The 23,988-nt window shown below is 41.2% G+C and overlaps 1 protein-coding gene across 1 annotated transcript in view; it reads right to left on the bottom strand.

Moving 5' to 3' along the window:
- The window catches only part of pfdn1 (prefoldin subunit 1), a 79,898-nt gene that overhangs the window by 44,881 nt on the left and 11,029 nt on the right, over window positions 1-23,988 (bottom strand). The window contains exon 3 of the mRNA XM_069898599.1: window positions 3,079-3,163. Within this exon, the coding sequence (XP_069754700.1) occupies window positions 3,079-3,163 (85 nt within the window). The remainder of the gene's footprint in view (window positions 1-3,078; window positions 3,164-23,988) is intronic.

Genomic DNA, 23,988 nt, shown 5'->3' with positions numbered 1-23,988 from the left:
ACCCTGAGCTGTGGCATTTACTCTTCTCCAATGTCTCTCAGCACACTCAAGAATTTGTAATATCAGCTTTTATTTATAATATTGCATCATATCATCCACTAGCAGGAAATATTGCATACATTTTGAAACCACCCGGTAATGACAGTGTCCCTCCAGTCCTCCCCAATAATAGAAACTAGTTCCTCATGGGATGGGTGCTTCAGAAGCTCTTATTTAAAAGCTATTAACATGGCCAACTTTCAATCCTGACCCCTCCTGTCCATTGTTACAGAGAACCAACGCAAGTATATGTGGCACCTGTTTAAAGAGAACAAAAGCAGGAACAGCATTCTGGCATCAAACAATAGTCCAGAAAAATGGGGCGCTCTCCAGAATATGTGTGCACCCAAGATGTACGCCTTCCCTGCCTCACCACGGATTAGCATATTGACGGCATTGGGCTCTGTGCCAAGTGAGTGCCCAAATATGAAGCCAAGGTGCGAAATGTGCAAGCCAAGAGATGGCTTTGGCACCTTATGGATGACCCTGCACTGCCTATTCATAGATGCTGGTGGTAAAGGTGAACACATATGCCAGCTAAGCCAAAGAAACTAGGCATACGAGTCAGTGAACACAGACAATTTTATTTCTCCTCCCTCCCCTCTCACACTGGGGAGCAGTTCCCACAACACCCTCCTCCATCGGATATACAACAACATTGTTTGGATGGGGTGGGGGAGGGGAAGCTAGTGAAGTATTATTATTGAGTTTGATTATATGTCTTGTCTATCATATGGAAGGCACTTGGGTATACATCGATCCACTTGATTTGTGTCATTTTAGACACGTTTTTAACAGTATAACATGTTACTTAGATTTTACAGTTTAGAAACCAGTTCATTGTGTTTGCAGTGATTGGCGAGTGATGTGACTTCCAAGGGGTGGAATGTTATATGTGGAATTAGGAGGAACACGTGGCCTCTCTGGAATTTATTTGGAAGTCGCATCACCTGCCAATCAAGGTTGGACTCCAACTACCCATTAGTGCACGCCTTGCCGTTGACTTATTTAAATGACTTAGTGCCATCATTGGTTAGACTCTCAGCACAGAATAGTATAAAAATTAATGCATGCCACATTTCTTTCTCTCTCCCTCTTGGTCCAAATCCCAGACATCACTCCACACCATGTCGCTACTGCTGACATCACCGTGGGTAAGGTGTGCACTACACTTAAGTTGAGCCATAATACTGTGATAGATCAGTGCTTGCAGTGAGCCACGACCCCGTTGGTACAGGGAATCAGAAGTGTGTTTGAAAGTTCCTATCTGTGAAGAGTATACACATGCAGAAGCATGTAGAAGATAGGCGGCAACTGGTATCGGAGTCTAACTAGGGTCTGATGTGAATGTATATATAGCTGTTTAGTAGTAGAATAATTGGTGTGAGCTCACACCAAGACACAAGAGAAACTTGTCCGTGAACTACTCTTTGCAGACGATGCCGCTTTAGTTGCCCATTCAGAGCCAGCTCTTCAGCGCTTGACGTCCTGTTTTGCGGAAACTGCCAAAATGTTTGGCCTGGAAGTCAGCCTGAAGAAAACGGAGGTCCTCCATCAGCCAGCTCCCCACCATGACTACCAGCCCCCCCACATCTCCATCGGGCACACAAAACTCAAAACGGTCAACCAGTTTACCTATCTCGGCTGCACCATTTCATCAGATGCAAGGATCGACAACGAGATAGACAACAGACTCTCCAAGTCAAATAGCGCCTTTGGAAGACTACACAAAAGAGTCTGGAAAAACAACCAACTGAAAAACCTCACAAAGATAAGCGTATACAGAGCCGTTGTCATACCCACACTCCTGTTCGGCTCCGAATCATGGGTCCTCTACCGGCATCACCTACGGCTCCTAGAACGCTTCCACCAGCGTTGTCTCCGCTCCATCCTCAACATCCATTGGAGCACTTTCATCCCTAACGTCGAAGTACTCGAGATGGCAGAGGTCGACAGCATCGAGTCCACGCTGCTGAAGATCCAGCTGCGCTGGGTGGGTCACGTCTCCAGAATGGAGGACCATCGCCTTCCAAAGATCGTGTTCTATGGCGAGTTCTCCACTGGCCACCGTGACAGAGGTGCATCAAAGAAAAGGTACAAGGACTGCCTAAAGAAATCTCTTGGTGCCTGCCACATTGACCACCGCCAGTGGGCTGATATCGCCTCAAACCGTGCATCTTGGCGCCTCACAGTTTGGCGGGCAGCAACCTCCTTTGAAGAAGACCGCAGAGCCCACCTCACTGACAAAAGGCAAAGGAGGAAAAACCCAACACCCAACCCCAACCAACCAATTTTCCCCTGCAGCCGCTGCAACCGTGTCTGCCTGTCCCGCATCGGACTTGTCAGCCACAAACGAGCCTGCAGCTGACGTGGACTTTTACCCCCTCCATAAATCTTCGTCCGCAAAGCCAAGCCAAAGAGTAGAGTAATTAAGTATCATTTGACGTGTTCCCTTGTTTGTCTCCCACGTGTCTAATAAAGCTACCTTTGGTTGTTATACTTGTGTCCAGACTTGTCTCTCTGTGAACCCACCAAACCTGATACTTTTCAAACACAAGCATCTCTATTTTTTCAATTTCATCAAACAAACTTAAAGACAAAAAAGGCACATGGTTTTCTGCAAAAGCAGAGATAACACAATGCATAAGTGGCAATATTGCAAAGTTAAAAATAATTCACCTCATTAAAGAGCAAAATTGAGGGCTATACAGAGAAATGCAAGGTAGCTAGGTTGCTGAATTTGTCAGTTGGAATGAGTGTTTGAATCTGTGAAGGTGGGATAAGCCAAGAAGGGGATATTTTAGCAGGTCTTGAGTTCTTATTCATTCACAACAACGTCAGCAGAGGCGAATGAACAATCAATAGAAAGCATGAATAACATAATGCAGGACAAAAGCATCCAATTGAGCATGACAAAAAGAAAGCCTTCAAGGTCAAGAGTCATTACAAATTAGCAAAACATGGCTTTAGAATGAAAATTCCATTTCAATACTCTTTATTTTAACTTCTGTACTGAAACCATGAATGATGAGAACTCACCTCAAGTTCCTTGATCTTCTCTTCTGCTACTTTTTGTTTCTCAAGGAGCTGACTATGAATTACTACTTTTGGTTGAAGGATAAACCTAAAAATTAAAAACATATTTTTAAACTTTGCATCAGAAATTATTAATCTATGCTATGTTTCAATTTTCTTCCCAAGAAATACGTAGAAACACAAAGAATTTAAATACAAAATTTTCAAAGACACATATATTGTCATCTACTGTCAGGTTGCATCATTTTACAGCAAGGTAATTAAAGGACTACCAGCCCCCCACATCTCCATCGGGCACAGAGAACTCAAAACGGTCAACCAGTTTACCTACCTCGGCTGCACCATTTCATCTTATGCAAGGATCGACAAAGAGATAGACAACAGACTCGCCAAGGCAAATGGAAGACTACACAAAAGAGTCTGGAAAAACAACCACCTGAAGAAACACACAAAGATCAGCGTGTACAGAGCCGTTGTCATAACCACGCTCTTGTTCGGCTCCGAATCATGGGTCCTCTACCAGCATCACCTACGGCTCCTAGAACGCTTCCATCAGCGCTGTCTCCGCTCCATCCTCAACATTCATTGGAATGACTTCATCACCAACCTCGAAGTACTCGAGCTGGCAGAGTCCGCAAGCATCGAATCCATGCTGCTGAAGACCCAACTGCGCTGGGTGGGTCACGTCTCCAGAATGGAGGACCATCACCTTCTCAAGATCATGTTATATGGCGAGCTCTCCACTGGCCACCGAGACAGAGGAGCACCAAAGAAGAGGTACAAGGACTGCTTAAAGAAATCTCTTGGTGCCTGCCACGTTGACCACCGCCAGTGGGCTGATATTGCCTCCAACCGTGCATCTTGGCGCCTCACAGTTCGGCGGGTAGCAACCTCCTTTGAAGAAGACTGCAGAGCCCACCTCACTGACAAAAGACAAAGGAGGAAAAACCCAACACCCAACCCCGACCAACCAATTTTCCCTTGCAACCGCTGCAACCGTGCCTGCCATCCCGCATCGGACTTGTCAGTCACCAACGAGCCTGCAGTAGACATGGACATACCCCTCCATAAATCTTCGTCCGCGAAGCCAAGCCAAAGAAGAAAGAAGAAGGATTTAACAGTATGAAAAAGAACTGAAGTGTAAACTTGTAAAATCAACCAAAATCACCAACTTTATTCTTAATCACTAATTGCGCTGATTTCACATTCACATGAAACAAAGACACACTCTAACTCGAAGGGTTTCTGAATTGGGGGTGTGGGGGCAAGTGCTGGACAGGACTGCGTGTTGCAACCATGCTGGATTGGAGGGGGGAGTGGTAAATGAAGTGAGATAAATAATGGAGCCCTTATATAAATTACAGTTTTCCTCCCTATGATGTCATTGGTGTCTTGCCATACTTTAATCAAATGAATAGGATTAGAAGATTTTTTCTTAATTAGTTTCGTTCCACCTATAAAGAAAATCTTGGGTAACCTTCCTCCAACCCGTGTAGCACCACATGTACCCAATTTGGTGATTCTTATTCAAAGAAAAATGCCAAAAGCCTCAGCTGTGAAGCCAGACAGTATTTCTTAAAATCCAGAAGCCTCAAACCCTTTGATTTGTAGTTCCACGTCAATTTGTCCAATGTTATCCTCTGCACTTTAGCTTAACCATATCATTATTTTTTAAAACATATTTGATAAATATTTTGGTCCTGATTGGAACAAATATTGGATCTTTGGCAAGATCTTCATTTTAATACAGTTAACCCTTCCATTTAAGGTCAGGGGCAGGTCCTTTCACTTCTGCACATCTTTTTCTATTTTTGCCAATAAGGGAGAATAATTCAATTTATATAGATTGTTCAAATTGTCATCGAGCATGATTCCTAAATATTGAATCCCATAATTTTTTCCATTTAAGCATAGTTTACTTTTAAAGTGCTTATAATTTTGGTTTGTTCTTGGTAAAATTTCACTTTTTACCATATTTATTTTATATGCTGATACTCTCCCATATTTTATTAAAATTTCCTGTAATTTCTCCATGGAACTTTCGGGTTCAGACATAAACATCATCAGCAAACAAACTAATCTTGTGTTGAACTTATCCGGCTTCAAAGTCTTTCGTTTTAGGATCACCCTTGATCATTTCTGCCAGAGGTTCTATCACCATAACAAATAGTGCTGGAGAAAGGAGGCAGCCCTGCTTGCTCGAACAGCTTTATGGGAACATTCCAGATATCTGGCTATTAGTTATTATTTTTTCCCTGTGGATTTTGGTATCGAGCCTTAACCCGATTTATAAATCCTTGTCCAATACCTAACTTTTCCTAACTTAAACAAAATAATGCTACTCAAGTCTGTCGAATGCCTTTTCTGCATCTGAGCTAAATGTATTATGTTGAATAGTCGCGCCAAGAACAAATCCTACGTGAATTAATTTAGGTAAAAATTGCCCCCATCTGTTTGCTAATGTTTTTGCTATTATTTTGTAATCTACATTCAAAAGAGATATCAGTCCATAAGATGAAGTTTTCTTAGGATCTCTGTTCTTTTTGGGCAACACAGTAATTATTGCTGTTGAGAAGAAATCCGGTAATTTCTGGGTTTTCACTGCTTGTTCTTTTTCATCCAAAAACAAGGGCATTAACAGCTCTTTAAATTCTTTATAAAACTTGACCGGAAATCCATCCTTGCCCAGAGATTTGTTAGCTTGAAGTATCCCCAGTGTTTTTTCAATTTCTTCCTTGTTAAATTGTCAATAGAATTCCTGTCTGTCCTCATCATTCAACTTCGAGAGTTCCACTTCATCTAAGAACTTATCTATTCAGGCCTCATCCCCCGGGAAGTCAGATTTATATAATTTTTTGTAATATTGTTGAAATGTTTCATTTATCTCTTTTTGATTGTATGTCACCGTATCATTTTCCTTTGGTAAAGCATTTATAGCTCTTGCTGATTTTTCAGCCTTCAGTTGCCATGATAATACTTCATGCGCTCTTTCTCCCAATTTGTAGTATTTCTGTTTTGTAATTAATACAGTCTTTTCTATTCTATATGCCCAAACTCTGTGCACCAGTTATCCTGGGGTTAGACTTCCAGTGTCAGCTGGAAAATGTAACGATGCAGTTTGACAGTCCACACCCCCCCCCCCCCACCCCCATCACAGTGAAGAACGAGGAATTTGGCGCAGCCCATAAGCTGGGCAGTATGTGTGGGCTGCCATCCTTCTGGTCCCTCTGCCCCCGCTATTTGAGCACATCAGAGAATTGCAGACCAATAGCCACCAAAAGCAGGAGATATAGCCCAGAGGACAGACGTTACATTAAAACCCAGCAACAGCTTCCAGCAAGCAGAGATGCTGGTGGTAAAGCCAGGGGGTGGGGGAGAACCAGATGGTAATAGACGACAGCCAGGCTGTGAAAAGATTTATGTTACTGGATCCCTAGCCACCTACTCCAAATTGCCGACGTGGTGAATCAGATCACCCAATATAGGGGCTTCTCCACCACAGACCTTAAGTCAGCATACTATCAGATCCCAACCTGCCTAGAGGACAGGCCCTACAAGGCTTTTGAAGCTGACAATTGACTGTATCCGTACCGTAGGGTGCCATTCAGTCTGACGAATAGGGTATCAGTGTTCAAAAATGGAGATGGACCGCATGGTGGACAATCATGAACTAAAGGCAATGTTTCCGTATTTGGATAACGTCACCATATGCAGCCATGACGTGGAGAAACACGATACAAATCTAAGGGAGTTCCTCGCCACTGCAAAAACCCTAAACCTGACATATAATCAGAAGAAGTGCGTGTTCCGCACTTCACGACTGGTAATACTAGGGTACATAGTGGAGGGAGGGATTGCGTCCCCAGACCTGGAGAGAATGCACCCGCTTAGGGAACTACCATTGCCCCAGAACCTGAAAGCCCTGAAAAGGTGCCTCGGGTTCTTTTCCTATTATGCCCATTGGGTCCCCAATTACACGGACAAGGTGTGCCCATTAGTGAAGACAACAGATTTTCCCCCATCAGCAGAGGCTCTTAAAGCCTTTGAGGGCATCAAAGATGAGATTGCCAATGCTGCAATGCAGGCCATTGATGACTCCATCCCATTCAAGTGGAAAGTGATACCTCTGATGTTGCCGAAGTAGCCACGCTAAATCAAGCTGTTTAATCACTCCATCATGTCGATGTGGTTATTGTGTACACCACAATTTATATTTGTTTTTATTTCCCGTCCATTGATATTCCTTTTCTAATTCTCGTTTCCATCTCCAATTTATTTATTTCCGCATTAAATTCTGTTTTAATCATTTTTGTATATGAAATCATTTTTCCTCTCAAATATGCCTTCAACGTATCTCACATTAGAAAGCTATTATACGTTGATCCCAAATTAGTTTCACAAAAAAGTTCAATCTGTTGTCGTATAAATTGTTTAAAACTTCTCCTTTTAGTAACATCGTATTTAATCGCCATCTGTATTTATTTTCTTGCTTTTCCGATAATTGTATAACCAAGATTAGCAGCGAGTTATCTGAGTGCAGCCTAGGTAAGTATTCAGTTTTTACTACTCAATAGCAAAAATAAATCTATTCTGGAATGTGAGTCTTTTTTTTAAATAAAATGAATAATCTCTCTCCTTAGGGTTAGACTGCCTCCATACATCCATTGTTTACATCTGTCATACATGAGAGAGTTAATTTAGCTGCCTTGGCTCTTATTATCATTTTTGCCAATTTATCTAGGATCAGATCCAAACAACAATTAAAGGCCCATTTGATCAATATATTTTTCCTTCCCTCTGCGGCTTTTAAAAATAATTCCTTCATAAAGACTTTGTCGTCATAGTTCAGGGCATATCATGATTCTGAGTAAAGTTTGCCATTTATCATTACCGCTCGGTCCAAGGAGACATTTTCTACAGCAATCGGGATGTTCTTATTCATTAAAATTGTCATGCCTGCTGCTTTCGAATTGAATGAGGAAAATAAGACCTGCCCCACCGCCCCCACACCCCCAGAATTGCCTCAATTTGTCATGTTTTTTGGAGAAATACTATGTCAGCTTTTATCTTTTTAAAACCGTTGACATTAAAACTTATAAACTTCAATGACTTATCCAACATAACATAATAAAAATTCTGTGCAAATATACAAGGAGGTAAACCATTTTATGACCTCTGACCTCACCCTAAATATCATGCAACCTCCGCTCCAGGCAGTGACATAGACAGGAGGTCCCCAAGGCCTGCGAAGAAAAGCCCGCGAAAGCCTTCAGGGAAAGAAGAAGAACCCCACCCTGAAGCACCATCTTGAAAACTATCCCCCCCGCCCCCCCCTTTAAGCCAGATTTGTACTGTGCTGGACTTTCAGAACCTTCTTTCCATTCTCCAAACACCCCAAGACATAGATAGGATAGAACTTTGACATTTCACCATAAAAATTAAGACAACCACCACACAAAAAAAAACTTTACTACATCCTTACACATCGTATTTACACCAGTCTTTCACCAACAGCGAAGCCGATGTTGTCTTCACAGTTGTCGAAAAAACTCTTCCATTCTTCTTTTGATTTAAAATATCTTTTATTGCCTTCAGAAATGTCCACTCTCAACATTGCTGGGTAGAGCATTGTACATTTAAAGTTCTTTTCTCAGAGTTGCCTCTTAATCAGATCCAATTGTCTTTTTCTTTAAATCACTGTGTTCTGAAGGTCCTGGAAGAACGTGATCTCTGCATTGTCCCATTTCAAGGGAGAACCAGAGTTTCGAGTATTTTCATAAGCAATTCCTAGGATTGTCTCTCTCTCCTTGAAGCTCAACATCCAACCAGAAAGGGTTGAGGGCAGGCTTCACCATTCTCCTCGGTCCCAATGTTCAGTGAGCGCCTTCGATGTGCACTCAGTTGCCGAGTTCATTGGTGAGAAGGATGTGAGGGATTCAAGTCTCGAATAATTTCACGGCATCTCTGCCTTCTGCACCTTCTCTCAGGCCAACAATTCGCACATTGTTCCTCTGACTGAAGTTTTCCATATGATCCAATTTGTCCAAAAGAAGCTGCTTATCTGTTGCCCATTGTTCAGCTTGTTTCTTTAGTTCTTCATTTTGTTTATCGTGTTTGCTAAGATCTTTCTCAACTCTGGACTTTCATTTAAATCATTAATAGCGTCAACCATATCTCTCACTGTCGTGGTAAACTCTTCAATGGCATTCTCAACACTTGTAAAACGTTGACCCAGACCTCCAATGTCTTGCAGCAGAGTTTCAAAGTCTGGTGTTCGTTGAAAGGAGGAGGCATCTCCACCCGCACTTTCCGTGGAGGTGACTGGCGAGGCTGGAGCTTTTTCCATCACGGATTTTGGCTTCTTCCCAGGGCTCAATAGTCATTCTTCAATATTAAGCTTTAAAAGATGTATCCACACTTTTGTATTTGAAAATTTTTCGTTAAAACCACTTTTTGGCCATCTTTTAGAGGATTTTCTCAGAGAGCTCAGAGAAACATGCCTGGTCAGCCACCCAGCTTGGACACCCCCCCCCCCCCCCCCATCTTTCTGCTTATTTAAGTCATATATGGTGGTAGTTCCCACACAATAATCTTCAGTAAGATGCCGCAGATACACCACAATCAAGCTTCTGCAATAACTAATTTCTGCGGTATCGATAATGACAGACGTTTCCTTTTCTGCTTCTCTCTGTTACCTATAGGGGACTCTGCAGCTCTTTTTGATATTTTCACAGTCTTCAAAGACCGTGAACAGCAGGTGCACGTATGACTAGTAGGAGCATGGAGACATAGTGCTGGATGGGGGTAGGTTGCGTCAAATCATGTTTGACACCAAATGTGAGCTTTGATGTGCAGTTGACATCCATGGAAAATTGTTCAGTTTTCAGACTTTCAAATAAAAGATTAAGTACCTGAATTACTGACAATTCGGCCCTGAGCGCTTCTTCAAGGAACCCTTGAAGAAGGGCTTGGGCTGCAAGACTGGCTGAGTTCCTCCAGCATTTCTGTATGTTTTTACTCCAAATCAATATCTGCAGACATATGGTGTTTCACTCCATATGTGTCATGTATGAGTCTGCTGCTGTTTTACAAGGCATGGGATCTTTTATTTCTTCTGGGTTGTATAAATCTCTGTAGTACACAGGAAGTGCTGTCTTGGACTTCCTGGAAAGACTGATTAATATCGTGAACCTCAGCACATTACCTCAATCTCCACTGTATTTTAACCTGCAGACCAAATTCTCAGCAAATTTATCTTTCCACAAAGATTCTTTTTCCGATATTCCAGAACATTTGAAAGTTTATTTTTCACACATTCATCAAAAATAATAGGCTCTCAAAATGCAGAAATCCATAGCTGCTGAAGCAGAATCGGATTAATCAAAAGTGAAAATTAAATTTCATGTCTTTTCCTAATGTTCCAAATACATTCCTGTATGTCATCATACAAGAAAGGACCACTACTCCTTCATATACTCAAGTATTGGTACATTGCAGAGGATTTCAATATATTTATCTTGCAGCATTCTATCTATATGTAACCATATATGCAATTACAACACAGAAATAGGCCAGTTCAGCCCTTCTGGTCCATGCCAAACACCTTCTAGTCCCATGGGCCTGCACCCGGCCCATAACCTTCCATACCTCCCTCGTCCAAATAACTATCCAACTTTTCCTTAAATATTAAAATTGAGCCCGCAACTTCCACTTTGTACAGAAGCTCATTCCATACTCCCATCACCCTGAGTGAACAAATTCCCCCTCATGTTTCTCCTATTCTTTTCTCACTTCAATCTCAATCTATGTCCTCTTGTTTGAATCTCCCCCACTCTTGATGGAAAAAGTCTACCCACATTTACTTGATTTGTCCCCTTATAATTTTAAATACCTCTATCAAATCATCCCCTCAATCTTCTACTCTCCAGGGAATAAAGTCCTAGTTGATTTAACCTTTCCCTTCAACTCCAACCCTGAAACCCAGGCAACATTCTTGTAAATATTCTCTGCACTCTCTATTTTGTTGATCTCCTTCCTATAATCCAATGCTTTAACAAATGACAAAATAAACATCTATGCATTGAAAAGAACAAATAATCTGACATTACAGAATTCAATTTGTTATTAATCCTTAGACAAATGACTAATTTTTCCATCAAAGGATGGCAACAAAACTGTTCTGGTAGGTTTTAGTAATTCCAAGCTTATTGCTCTTGATTTGTAGATAACAAATATCAGATTATTAGTCTGTGGGACATTACAGTCAAAATATATCTTGTCTTAAAATAGTACATCCATAATTATCTTTTTTTAACTATAAATGATAGCATTCAAATTAAGTGTAGTAAGTTTGCCTGACATTTCCTTTACTCATCTCAGTGACATTAAGACCAACTAATCCCCATCCGCTACTTCAGAGCACGAGTGACCAAACCCAAAATCAACTCGATCCATGCAGTTCAGTCATATTTGTATGGATACATACGATAAAATAATATGCAGACCTTACATAAGTCAGTTTTGCTATCTACATGAAGAAAATATGAAAGCCAAATTTAGGTTTGGATACAGCTCAAAAATTTTACTGCAGCTGTTGAATGTCAGCCAAGAATAACAAAAAACTTAAAAGGTTTGGCTGGTTTATTTCAACTTTCAAATTACATTATGTGTTTGTGCCAGTTTATTTTAAATGAAAATGAGCACAGCATTTAAAAAGATTGTGTTACAATCTGTAAGAAATTCAGTATCATCAACAAAATATGGTCATCATGCAGGATGAGTCAAATGATTCAGAAGCAACTGGAACATTTCCAGATAAAGTATACTTATCACTATTCTGTACATACTGACTTCAGGAATCATTTTCAACCCTGATTGGCAATTGGTTTTGCTGTAATACCATGGGTGGTATTAACATAGCAGTTAGTGCAACACTATTACAGCGCCAGCGACTGGAGTTTGAATCTGGTGCTGTCTGTAAGAAGCTTGTACATTTTCCCCATGTCTGCATGGGTTTCCTCCACGTGCTCCTGTTTCCTCGCAACGTTCAACATACGAGGGTGTTACGTGAATTGGGTGGCACAGGCTCATGGGCCATAAGGGCCTATTACCATGCTCTATGTCTAAATTTAAAATTTAATAAATGTTACCAAATGAACAAGAATTGTACTTGATCTTGTTTACTATCATTTTCTATCTGCTTGTCTTCTTCTTTGGCTTGGCTTCGCGGACGAAGATTTATGGAGGGGGTAAAAGTCCACGTCAGCTGCAGGCTCGATTGTGGCTGACAAGTCCGATTGTGGCTGACAAGACACGGTTGCAGTGGTTGCAGGGGAAAATTGGTTGGTTGGGGTTGGGTGTTGGGTTTTTCCTCCCTTGTCTTTTGTCAGTGAGGTGGGCTCTGCGGTCTTCTTCAAAGGAGGTTGCTGCCCGCCGAACTGTGAGGCGCCAAGATGCACGGTTTGAGGCGATATCAGCCCACTGGCGGTGGTCAATGTGGCAGGCACCAAGAGATTTCTTTAGGCAGTCCTTGTACCTCTTCTTTGGTGCACCTCTGTCACGGTGGCCAGTGGAGATCTCGCCATATAACACGATCTTGGGAAGGCGATGGTCCTCCATTCTGGAGACGTGACCCACCCAGCGCAGCTGGATCTTCAGCAGCGTGGACTCGATGCTGTCGGCCTCTGCCATCTCGAGTACTTCGATGTTAAGGATGAAGTCGCTCCAATGAATTCTGAGGATGGAGCGGAGACAACGCTGGTGGAAGCGTTCTACGAGCCGTAGGTGATGCCGGTAGAGGACCCATGATTCGGAGCCGAACAGGAGTGTGGGTATGACAACGGCTCTGTGTACGCTAATCTTTGTGAGGTTTTTCAGTTGGTTGTTTTTCCAGACTCTTTTGTGTAGTCTTCCAAAGGCGCTATTTGACTTGGAGAGTCTGTTGTCTATCTCGTTGTCGATCCTTGCATCTGATGAAATGGTGCAGCCGAGATAGGTAAACTGGTTGACCGTTTTGAGTTTTGTGTGCCCGATGGAGATGTGGGGGGGCTGGTAGTCATGGTGGGGAGCTGGCTGATGGAGGACCTCCGTTTTCTTCAGGCTGACTTCCAGGCCAAACATTTTGGCAGTTTCCGCAAAACAGGACGTCAAGCGCTGAAGAGCCGGCTCTGAATGGGCAACTAAAGCGGCATTGTCTGCAAAGAGTAGTTCACGGACAAGTTTCTCTTGTGTCTTGGTGTGAGCTTGCAGGTGCCTCAGATTGAAGAGACTGTAGTAGTTTTCTCAAACAACAAACACATGATATTATAAAAGCTTGAAATCTTTCATGTGCATTCCATAGAGGTAACATACTCAATATTTCTGTTCACTTTGCTATTGATATACTTATCCAACAAGTCTCCACCATTGTGGTTCCCAATCTAATGCATATTTACCCCCAGCAATGCTTCCACAATCTAATTACCCAAAAAACTGTTATTGGTTTTCGCCTTTCCAAATCAACTAGATCCTAGGCCATTGAACTGCCCAATCTGGAAAATCTATTTCAATGATCACATTCCTATAGACTGCTTGGCAATGTCTTTTATCCCACACAATAACTTTTTCCCTCAAAAACCACTCCAAATCTGCCTTGAATCTAGGACAGTTATTAAGAGAACTGTCCAATATTCCTCAATGATCCATATTGTTCTCTTACAAAACACAACTAGGTCTTAATACAATCAGATATCAGTCGTTTCCTGATCATAGGTCATCGTTCACCCTCACATAATTAATAACATCCTTTTAATAACAAGGATAGGAGGACAAAAACCAAATCTAACATGAACAGTGCCACTGGTGATTTGATACTTGTGTACAGAATATAAACAGATTTTGATTGTGATATCATTCACAACTAATGCCTAAAATAATGAATTAACATGTTTTGGACATTTTCTTCAATGCAGGAACAAGGGTTTATTTAAATTTCACATTGTGTAGAAAACTTAGCCAGTCTATTAAGAATTATTGGATAGAGGGAGGGAAAATAAGTCATCATGGAGAAAAACATAACAGGAACACGCATGTCAGCCCACCAAGTCTGCATCCACCATCTAATGCTCATTTACCTTAAACCCATCTATTTTATTCTCATAACATTCTTCGCTCATCTACACTGGGGAAAATTACTGCAGCTAATTAACCAACCAACCTGAATGCCTTTAGAATGTGTAAGAGAACTGAAGCACCCAGAGGAAGGGGCTGAAGAAACAAAGTGTACATGCAAATTACACAGATAGTACCAAAGGTCACGAATGTTCACAGGTCTCTGATGCTGCGAGGCAGCAGCTCTACTAGTTGTGGCAATGTGCTGCCCACATTCTGAAACACTAATTCTATACATCTTCTCTCAGCATTGACCTTGCCAAAAAGAGAATGCTGAAAAGGCAAAACAAAATAAACCATTATAGTAACATAGACAATTCCAGTGTGAGTGCAAGAAGGAGCACGCGAGGAAAAGAGACACTGAGAGCAAGAGCAAGAGAGAACCGATTTCCTGGTCTTCTGGCATAAAATGAACATGAATAAGCTACATGCACAAAAATCTAAATAATATAAATTGATTAGAATAGGAAATTTTATGGGAGCAAAGGTAGATCTTCTGAGCTGAGAAAGTCCTAATTTTGGTTTTACTACAATGTGGAAAGAAAACAATTCTCAAACTGTGCCACATGGCTGTACGAATCAGGACAAAAAAACTGGATTAAAGTTTGATCACACCCTGATGATGAGGTAAATAAAAATAATTTCTTTTAATTTAAAAAATAAGTAAAAGTCACACATATTTAGCAAGCAACCATAGACTTATTCCACACATAACAAATCTATCTATGATTTTTAACATTTCACTAAAACCATTCACTGATTAACTAGTGATTGTATTGCCAAACCTGCTTACTAACCAACAGGAAAATAAAGATCAAACAGCAAGCATGTATCAGTAAATTTGTGCTTGATACCAAGGTTGGAGGAGCAGGTTACAACAGGATATTGACAGGATGCAGGATTTGCAGAAAAGTGGCAGATGATGTTCAAACCAGATCAAGTGTGAGGCATTTTAGAAGGTCAAAGGATGGCAAGTATATGGTTAATGGAAGGATACTTTACGGAAGAACAAAGGGACCTTGGGATCAAAATCCATTTCTCTCTCAAGGATGCCACTAGGACAGTTCAGAAAGTATGCTGGGCTTCATTAGTTGGGGGATAGAATTCAGGAGTTCTATGTTGCAGTTCTATGAATCTCTGGTGAAACCACACTTAGAATATTGTGTTCAGTTCCGGTCACCTCATTACAGGAAAGATGTGGAAGCTATGGAGACGGTACAGAGATTAATCAGGATGTTGCTTGGATTGGAAAATATGTCTTATGGTGCAAGGTTAGTAGAGCCAGGGCTTTTCTCTTTGGATCGAAGAAGGATGAGAGGTGACTTAATATAGAACTACAGATTATGAGAGGCATCGATAAGGTAGATGGCCAGCACCTTTTTCCCCCAGAGTGAGAGTAGCAAACACCAGAGAACATTTATACAAATTGAAGGGAAGAAAGTTTAGGAGAGACATCAGGACAAAGTTTTTTTTTCCCCAGAGAGTTGTGGGTGGTGGTGGAGGCTGGAAAAATAGAGGCATTTAAGAAATTCTTAGACAAGCACATGCATGAAAGAAAAATAGAAGGTTTAGAGGTAGGGAGGGTTTCATTTTTTTTTAGGTGTATTTTGGTCAGAACAACATCGAGGTCCAAAGGCCCTGTACTGTGATGTTCTATGCCTGCATACTTAATGTGCATATCGGTATTTTAGAGTTCTTAGAAAACATGAAAAAAAAAGTGGGATGTTAGTTACACTAACAGAAAACATAAGGTGGGGTCAATGTAGCAGCTCAAATGATAACACTCTTTTTTCCTAATTTGGGCATTTATAGTTTGAATCTAAAGTGAGCAGATAAACTTATTTTTTGATCATGCATCAGTCTGATAATGCTTTCAAAATTCCTTAAAGCTACACAACTTAAATGTATCTATTTATTTCAATAGAATGAGAAAAGCCTTAGCATACATTCGAGATATCCAAAAATATTAAAATGCACCATGTTTCTTTAATTACTTTACATATCTGCTCACCAACAAATAATAGTAAGTTTTGCAGTCACATAGTATTGTACATAGTACAAAATACAGATATCAGAAGAAACTGTGGATATTTAAGATTTGAAACAATCTGATATACATCATGAATAAGATGCAGATTTCCTTTGCAGTGTTGGAACATATTGGAAGCAATATAGAGAATAATGTTGAATTCACTTAAAGCCAGGAAAAATTTGTTTTCCCACTGATATAGCAGTAAATTGACGTCAACGACACATGTTACAAGTTGGATTGCAGCGTTCACAATTAACCAAGAAAAGCCGGTTCAGTGCGATCTTTTACACAGCAACCCGGCATCCCAGTGCAAAAGGGGGTGAAATGTGTTGTGTTGCATCCTATGTGATGCAACACACGAGTCGGCTTTCTATTTCCCTCCAACTGCAAGCCACTAGCCCCCACACCTAACCTAGAGCTATTCTCCCCCCTCCGACAGCCAGGCACCAGCTGGAATTTGATGTAACGCAGGGGCGTAGCCAGGTTCTAAAGAGCAAACACATGAAAAAGGCGCCAGCAGGGCTGTCAAAGAGCAGCCAGCGGGGTTGTCAGCTCCAGCAGCTGCACGCTGACAGCCCCATCAGCTGGCCTGTGCAGTGGCATCACTAGGTGTGGTAACTCATGGCAACAAAGGTGTTGAGCGGGTGGGGGGGGTGCTGGCAAAGCTAAGTGGGGGGGGGGGAGGGGGGTGGCCAGCAACACTGAGCGGGGGTGGGGGTGAGTATTGCCGGCCACATTCCTTTCCTCATTCCCTTCCTCCTGCCATCATTTCCTTCCCTTCTTTCTTTTTTATAAATATTCCCTTTCTTTGCTCAATTAAGGGTCTCAATTGCTTTTTAATGTAAAACAAGAGAGCCTGTTTAGTGCCCCATCTCATTTTTATTCCTCTTTTTATTCACTCACAAATATTCACTCATTTCTTCTCTTATTTAAAGTAGATTGGCATTCCCCAGAATGGCCTGTGCAGTGTGATGCAGAATTCCATCCGAGACATTTGTAAGATGCAGAGCCAAGGGTTGGATACATTTCACAAGATCACAAGATATCCACTAGCCGCATACTGAGGGTGGGAGGGGGGGTTGGAGGGAGGGAGAGAGGGGGAGGGGGGTGCTGGTGGCACTGAGCAGGGGAGGGGGTGTGCTGGCAGGGGCAAGCGGGGCGATAGGATCAGTGTGGGGGCTGGTGGCAGGCTGTCGGGGAGCAGTAGGACTGTGTGGGGACTGGTGATGTGCTGTCGGGGGCAGCAGGGCAGTAGGATCAGTGTGGGGACTGGTCGTGGGTTGTCGGCGGGGAGCGGGCCAGTGGAATCGGTGTGGGGACTGGTGATGTTCCAGCCTTGGTCCGCCTGGTCCCAGCAAGCCAGATCCCCCTTTCACACTGAAGGCAATGAACAATGCTTCGACTCTGATATTACCTACTGTGGCGGGTAACTACCGAAACGAAAATGACCCCCCCATGCCATGTTAGTCCTGTTCACACAGGCAGGTAAAATAGTAAAAAGCCAATTAAATACCAGCTTTCAGGGGCAGTGTGAAAGCACCTACGGATAGTCCAAATATTTCATGCTGCAGTAAAAATTATTTTAAGACACACCCAAATAGTCATGTCATTACATCATTATCAAAATTAAAACAACTCATAACAGATCAGAACCCTCAAACATTTTGTTTAATATAAGTGTAATTATCAGATTCTTAGCTCTTTAAATAAACTTTTATATAATTATATTATTTAATGTCCTGAAAATTCAAATTTGTCGCTGTGACCTGAAAATAACAGAAACAGAATTTATTGTCATGAACAAGTCACAAAATTCAGTGTTTTGCAGCAACATCACAGTGGAAACATTCATATTATGAACCATCTCACAAATGAGATATATAAAAATAAAAATAGTGCTCAAAAAGTAAGGCAGTGTCTTTGGTTCATTGATCATTCAGGAATCTGATGACAGCAGGGAAGAAGTTGTCCCTGTCTGTGACTTTAGGCTCCTGTACCTCCTTCTCGATGGTACCAGAATGAGGAGGGCATGGCCTGGATGGTGGGGATCTTTGAGGATAGAGGCTGCTTTTTTAAGACCTCGCCTCATATAAATATCTTCAATGAAGTGAAGTGTGGTGCCTGTTATATCGCAGGGTGAGTTAACAACCCTCTGGAGTTTTTTCTTGTCCTGAGATTTGGCACCTCCATACCAGACAGTGATGCAACCAGCCAGAAGGCTCTCCAAGGTCCACCTGTAGAAGTTTTTGAGAGTCTTCAGTGACATACCGAATATCCTCAAGCACCTCACAAAGTAGATCTGCTGGCGAGCCTTCTTCAAGATTGCATCTACATGGAGGCTCCAGGACAGATCCTTGGAGATGTTGACACCCAGGAATTTGAAGTTCTTACTCATTACACTGGCCAAAATTAAGAGTGGTCCATAGACCTATCAATCAAGATAGCTTCAAGAGGACAATGGCACCATGAATTGAATACAGTTTATTGTAGTATCACTTAAATAATGCTGTGATGTTAAAAACAAAAATTTATGCACAACCATTTAAGAATGAGAGAAAAGTGGAAAATAGGGTTATATATCATATGTTTTGAAAATGGACCATGAATAAGAACAAACATTACCTAGTAAACTACCGAAAAAGATATCAAGCCTACCTGTTATTGCCATAAATACATATAAAAACATTCCTTTTTTCATTTCAATTTAATTTTGTATTTGCGCACGTTTCTAAGATATCATCTACAGATTGAATAACTTCCTAAACACCAAGTGCTGTTATTAATTCAAAGTTTCAATTCCATTTTGTAGCTATTTAAGTAGATCTTTGTAAAATAGAAAATTACGGTATCAATAATTTAAGATCATTCACCATGCATTTTGTTTTGGTCATTTAAAAAAATCTTAGCACCATTTTCATTACACATTAATTTTATTAAATTTTGAAATAATATTCAGTTTTCAATAAATAGTTCCAAATAAATTGTTTATGTTTTGTCTGTCTTTTTGGTCTATTTCTTCCATCCTTCTATTTCTTCCATGGTATGCCAGCAAAGATTAATGCAATGAAGCATAATTTTCTTAGTATAGCTACAATGATGTAACCATTTCTCCGAATAGAATATTCCCAACTGGACTCCTGCCAAGGAGATGACAAGTACATTAACCTCATATTAAATTTCGTAACATTTGTTGCAACCCTATATCCCTCTATGTGTTGAGCAGTTTTCATTAACTCCCTATCGTGTTTAAGTTTTTTTCTCTCCATACTTCTATTTGCCATCTCGAAATAATCCCTTGAATGGACCATCGCCACAGAAATATTTGACAGGCCCTTCTGCGATACAGATTGACACACCAATACACTTGCATTTTATTCTTCCCAGTTTATTTTCTCAATAATCACAAATTGGGGTGCATGGTTTACGTAGCGGTTAGTACAATACTATGACAGGACCAGCGATGCAGTTTTGAATCCTGTGCTGTCTTTAAGGAGTTTGTACATTTTCCCCATGTCTGCATGAATTTCCTCAAGGTACTTTCGTTTGCTCCCATGTTCCTAAGGCATTCGGGGTTTGTAGGTTCATTGGTCACCTGGGTGTATTTGGGTGGCTTGGGCTCATGGGCCAGAAGGACTTGTAACATACTGTATCTCTAAATCAATTTTTAAACTACTAATGTGCATTGGATTCAATTCACAGACCACAAAATCCATTTCTAGAGGTTGTATGAAGTATTCTAAAATGAACAAGCGATGCAAATCAAATAGATAGGCAATCAAATAATACTTAAAGGCCATTCTATTTTTGGAGCGCATAATATGTTTATTGTTGGCACATTTTAGAAGTAATTTATTTGCTCTCTCATTGTTGTTCAAAAAGATATCACACAAGGGAGTGATGATGCTTCACCTAAATAAATTATTAGCTAGTATGTTTCAAAATTACATGAAAGATCATTAAAAAACATTGTAATTTAACAACTTCATTTTACTACATTCTCTTCATAATCATATAGAATTGAATTTAGCCAGTCAGCTTAAAATTCAGAAAAGGCAGTTTTTCTCAGAACATTTCCTTCAATGTGTTATTTTCAGCATTAATTATTTCCGAACAAAATCATTTGCCTTTATGCTCATTCTTTAAACAGGATCTAGGAGTCTAGGGAAAGGAAATCTATTCTGATGTCAACTTAAATGCAAACAATATTTGGACTTACTATTGTTTGTGAGCTCAACAGTGTACCTCTAATCTCTACAGAACATAGAAATAAAATATATCTGCCTTTGAATAAAATTAGAAAAGGTTACTGCTAGAAATTGGATGGTGCTCCACATGACCCGATTTCAATTGAAATAAATTATGAGAAAAATCAGGCAAGAAGATTCACAGCAACCCTGGCCAGTCAGTTTAACCTTGGACACTGGAGATTGTTAGAAATGTAAATTAGGCACAAAAATAACACCAAACACAGAAGTCTGCAGACGCTGTGATTGTAGTAAAAACACAGAAACAGGGAAGAACACAGCTGGTCTCAGTGCTGTTCCTCTCTCCTGGCCCATATCATATCCAATTAACACCTTTTATCTATTGGTTTGTACTCCTCCCCCTCTCATTCTCCCCATTTTTTTTCCAAAAACGCTTATCTTCTTTTACTCATACCTTGAAAAATGTCATCCTGGTCCACTCCCTCCCCACCTATATCTGGGATACTTCACATATCCTCCATCACTTCAACAACTCCCAGTTTCCTGATCATCTAATCTTTACCATGGACATCCAATCACTATACACCTCCATTCCCTCATACTGAAGGTCTCAAAGCCCTTTGTTTCTTTCTCACCAACAGATCCATCTAACCCCCTCCATCACCATCTTCCTCCAGATAACAGAACTTGTCCTCACCCTCAATAACTTCTCCTTTGACTCATCCCACTTTCTTCAAGTCAAAGAGATAGCCATGGTGACCTCCATGGGCCCCAGCTATGCCTGCCATTTTGTTGGCTACGTGGAGCAATCCATGATACAAGTCTACACAGGTAAGGCCCCATAACTCTTCCTGTGTTACATCAACGACAACTTTTGTCCTGAGCTCTCCAACTTTATCTATTTTTCTGCCAAGTTTGACCCTGATCTCAAATTCATTTGGCCCAATTTTAAACTCCTTTTTCTCAATCTCTCTGTCTCCTTCTCGGGAGACAAACTCGCAACATACATCTTCTACAAACCCACACCTCAATTACACCTCTTCACAAACTGTCCCCTGTAAGAATTTCCCTTAATTCCTCTGTCTCATCTGCTCCTAGGATGAGGTCTTTCATGTCAGATCATCAGAGATGTCCTCCTTCAAACAACGTGGCTTCCCTATCTACTCAGCGCTCACCCACACATCCTCCATTACCCATATATCTACCCTGGCCCTCTACACTCCCACAAGCAACAAACACAGGATTCCCCTTGTTTTCACCTATCACCCCACCAGGCTCCTCATTCAACATATTATCCTCTGAAATTTCCACTACATACTATGTTATCTCAACTCCAGACACATATTCCCCTCACCACCTTCTGCAGAGACCATTCAATCCATGACTCCCTCATCCACTCTTCCCTCCCCACCAATCGCCCCTTTGGCACCTACCCCTGTGACTGCAGGAGATGCAGCACTTCCACCCATACCTCCTCCCTCACCATTATTCCACGATCTAAACAAAACTTCCAAGTGAAGCAACACTTCCCTTTTGAATCTTTAGGGGTCATCAACTGTATCAGGTGTTCCCGTTGTGGTCTCTCCTCCATCAGTGAGACTGAACGCAGACTGGGAGATCACTTTGTTAAGCATTTCAGCTCTATCCACTGAAATAGCGTGAATCTCCCAGTTACTATCTGTTTCAATTTCCCACCCCATTCCCTTGCTAACATGTCTGTCCATGGTCTCATGCACTGCCAGACGGAGACCACCCACAAATGACTTCATTGGAGGACCCTCTGGCATCCTCCAACCAGATGACATTAACTTCAACTTCTGCCTTTTATGATAGACCCACCCTCCCATCATTCCCCATGTCTCCTTTCCTCCAGCTCTATCTGTCTCTCTCCCTCTCTCTTTTCCCTGTCTCCTTTCACAGAGCCAAAAGCAACCCTCTCCCAATCAATTCTCAACTTTCGTCCTCCCCCTCTAATTCTTTCCCAGTCTTTTTAAACACAGGTGCCTTCTTGTTTTACTCATACTATGAAGAAGGGCTCAGACCCAAAACATCGTTATATCATTACCCTCCTGTAGATGCAGCAAGACCAGCTGAGTTCCTCCAGCATTTTTGTTTTTTTACCTTGGAAAAGTATAAATCAGTTAGAGAAAATCACCATGAATTTGTTGAAAGAAAATTATCTTTAGCTGACTTAAGTTTTTCAACGAGGATAATGAGAAATATAGTACAAAAGCATGGAAAACTACAGTACAGAAAATAGGCCATTCAGCCCCTCTCATCTGTGCTGAAAAATCATTCCTCCTGTCCTACTGACCTGCACCCATTCCTTAACCCTCCAGACTACTCCCATCCACGAATCTATCCAATTTATTCTTAATACTTAAAAGTGAGCCCGCATTTAGGTCAAATGGCAGCTCATTCCAAACACACATCACTCTCTGAGTAAAGGTTTCCCTAATGTTCCCCTAAACCTTTCACCCTAAAGCCTCTCATATTTATCGCTCTCAATCTAAGTGGAAAGAGTTGACTCACATTTACTCTGTCTATTCCCCTCATAATTTTGTCAACCTTTATTGAATCTCCCTTCATTCTTCTATGCTCTAAGGCACACATGTCAAACTCAGGCCCGCGGGCCAAATTTGGCCCGCAAGATCATATCAAATATGTATTAGAGCTGGCCTGCTGGCTGCTGCACCAGTATAGCGCATGCACAGCTAATACTACAAATCCCAGAATGCTTTGCAAATGTGTTGGCGTCAGCCCGCTAATCGCCCCCACCTCCTCTCTTTACTTTCATTAGCATCTGCGACCTGTCGCCCAACTCACATGTAATAAACCCCTTACGAAAAATGGCCAAACGAAAGACAGAAAACAGGACCTCTCAAGACAGGTGGGAGGCAGACTATATGTTCATCATTTTAAAAGACAAACCTGTTTGTCTTGTGTGTGGAGCCAGTGCGTCTGTAGTTAAAGAATATAACATACGACGACACTATGAAATGAAACACCAGGACAGGAATAAGGATCTGAACGAGAAGCAAAAGCTCCAGAAGGTGGAGGAGAAGAAAAGAAGTCTGGTTTTACAGCAAACTTTATTTTATATTTTATTTCTCATTTGTGAATGCTTCTTCTGGAAAGAGTTTAACCAAAACTATTATTAAACATTTATTTTAATAAGAAAAAGTTTAACATTACATATGTTGAAAGAAGAGAAAACATGCAGATGTTGTTGAAAATTTTCAATAAATATTTAGTTTGGTCCACGACTTAGTCCAAGTTTTTAATTTTGGCCCTCTGTGAATTTGAGTTTCACACCCCTGCTCTAAGGAATAAAATCCCAATCTGTTCCATCTTTCCCTGTAACTCAACTCCTGAAGACCCAGCAACATCCTAGTAAATCTTCTCTGCAATCTTTCGATCTTATTGATATCCTTCCTATAGCTTGGCAACCAGAACTGCACACAATACTCCAAATTTGGACTCACCAACATCTTATAAAACCTCACTATAACATTCCAATTCCTGTAC

Source organism: Narcine bancroftii, chromosome 9 (genome assembly GCF_036971445.1).
Source record: "Narcine bancroftii isolate sNarBan1 chromosome 9, sNarBan1.hap1, whole genome shotgun sequence".
NCBI lineage: Eukaryota > Metazoa > Chordata > Chondrichthyes > Torpediniformes > Narcinidae > Narcine > Narcine bancroftii.
Note: the sequence above shows the minus strand (reverse complement) of the source record. Positions and strands in the feature narration are given on the sequence as shown.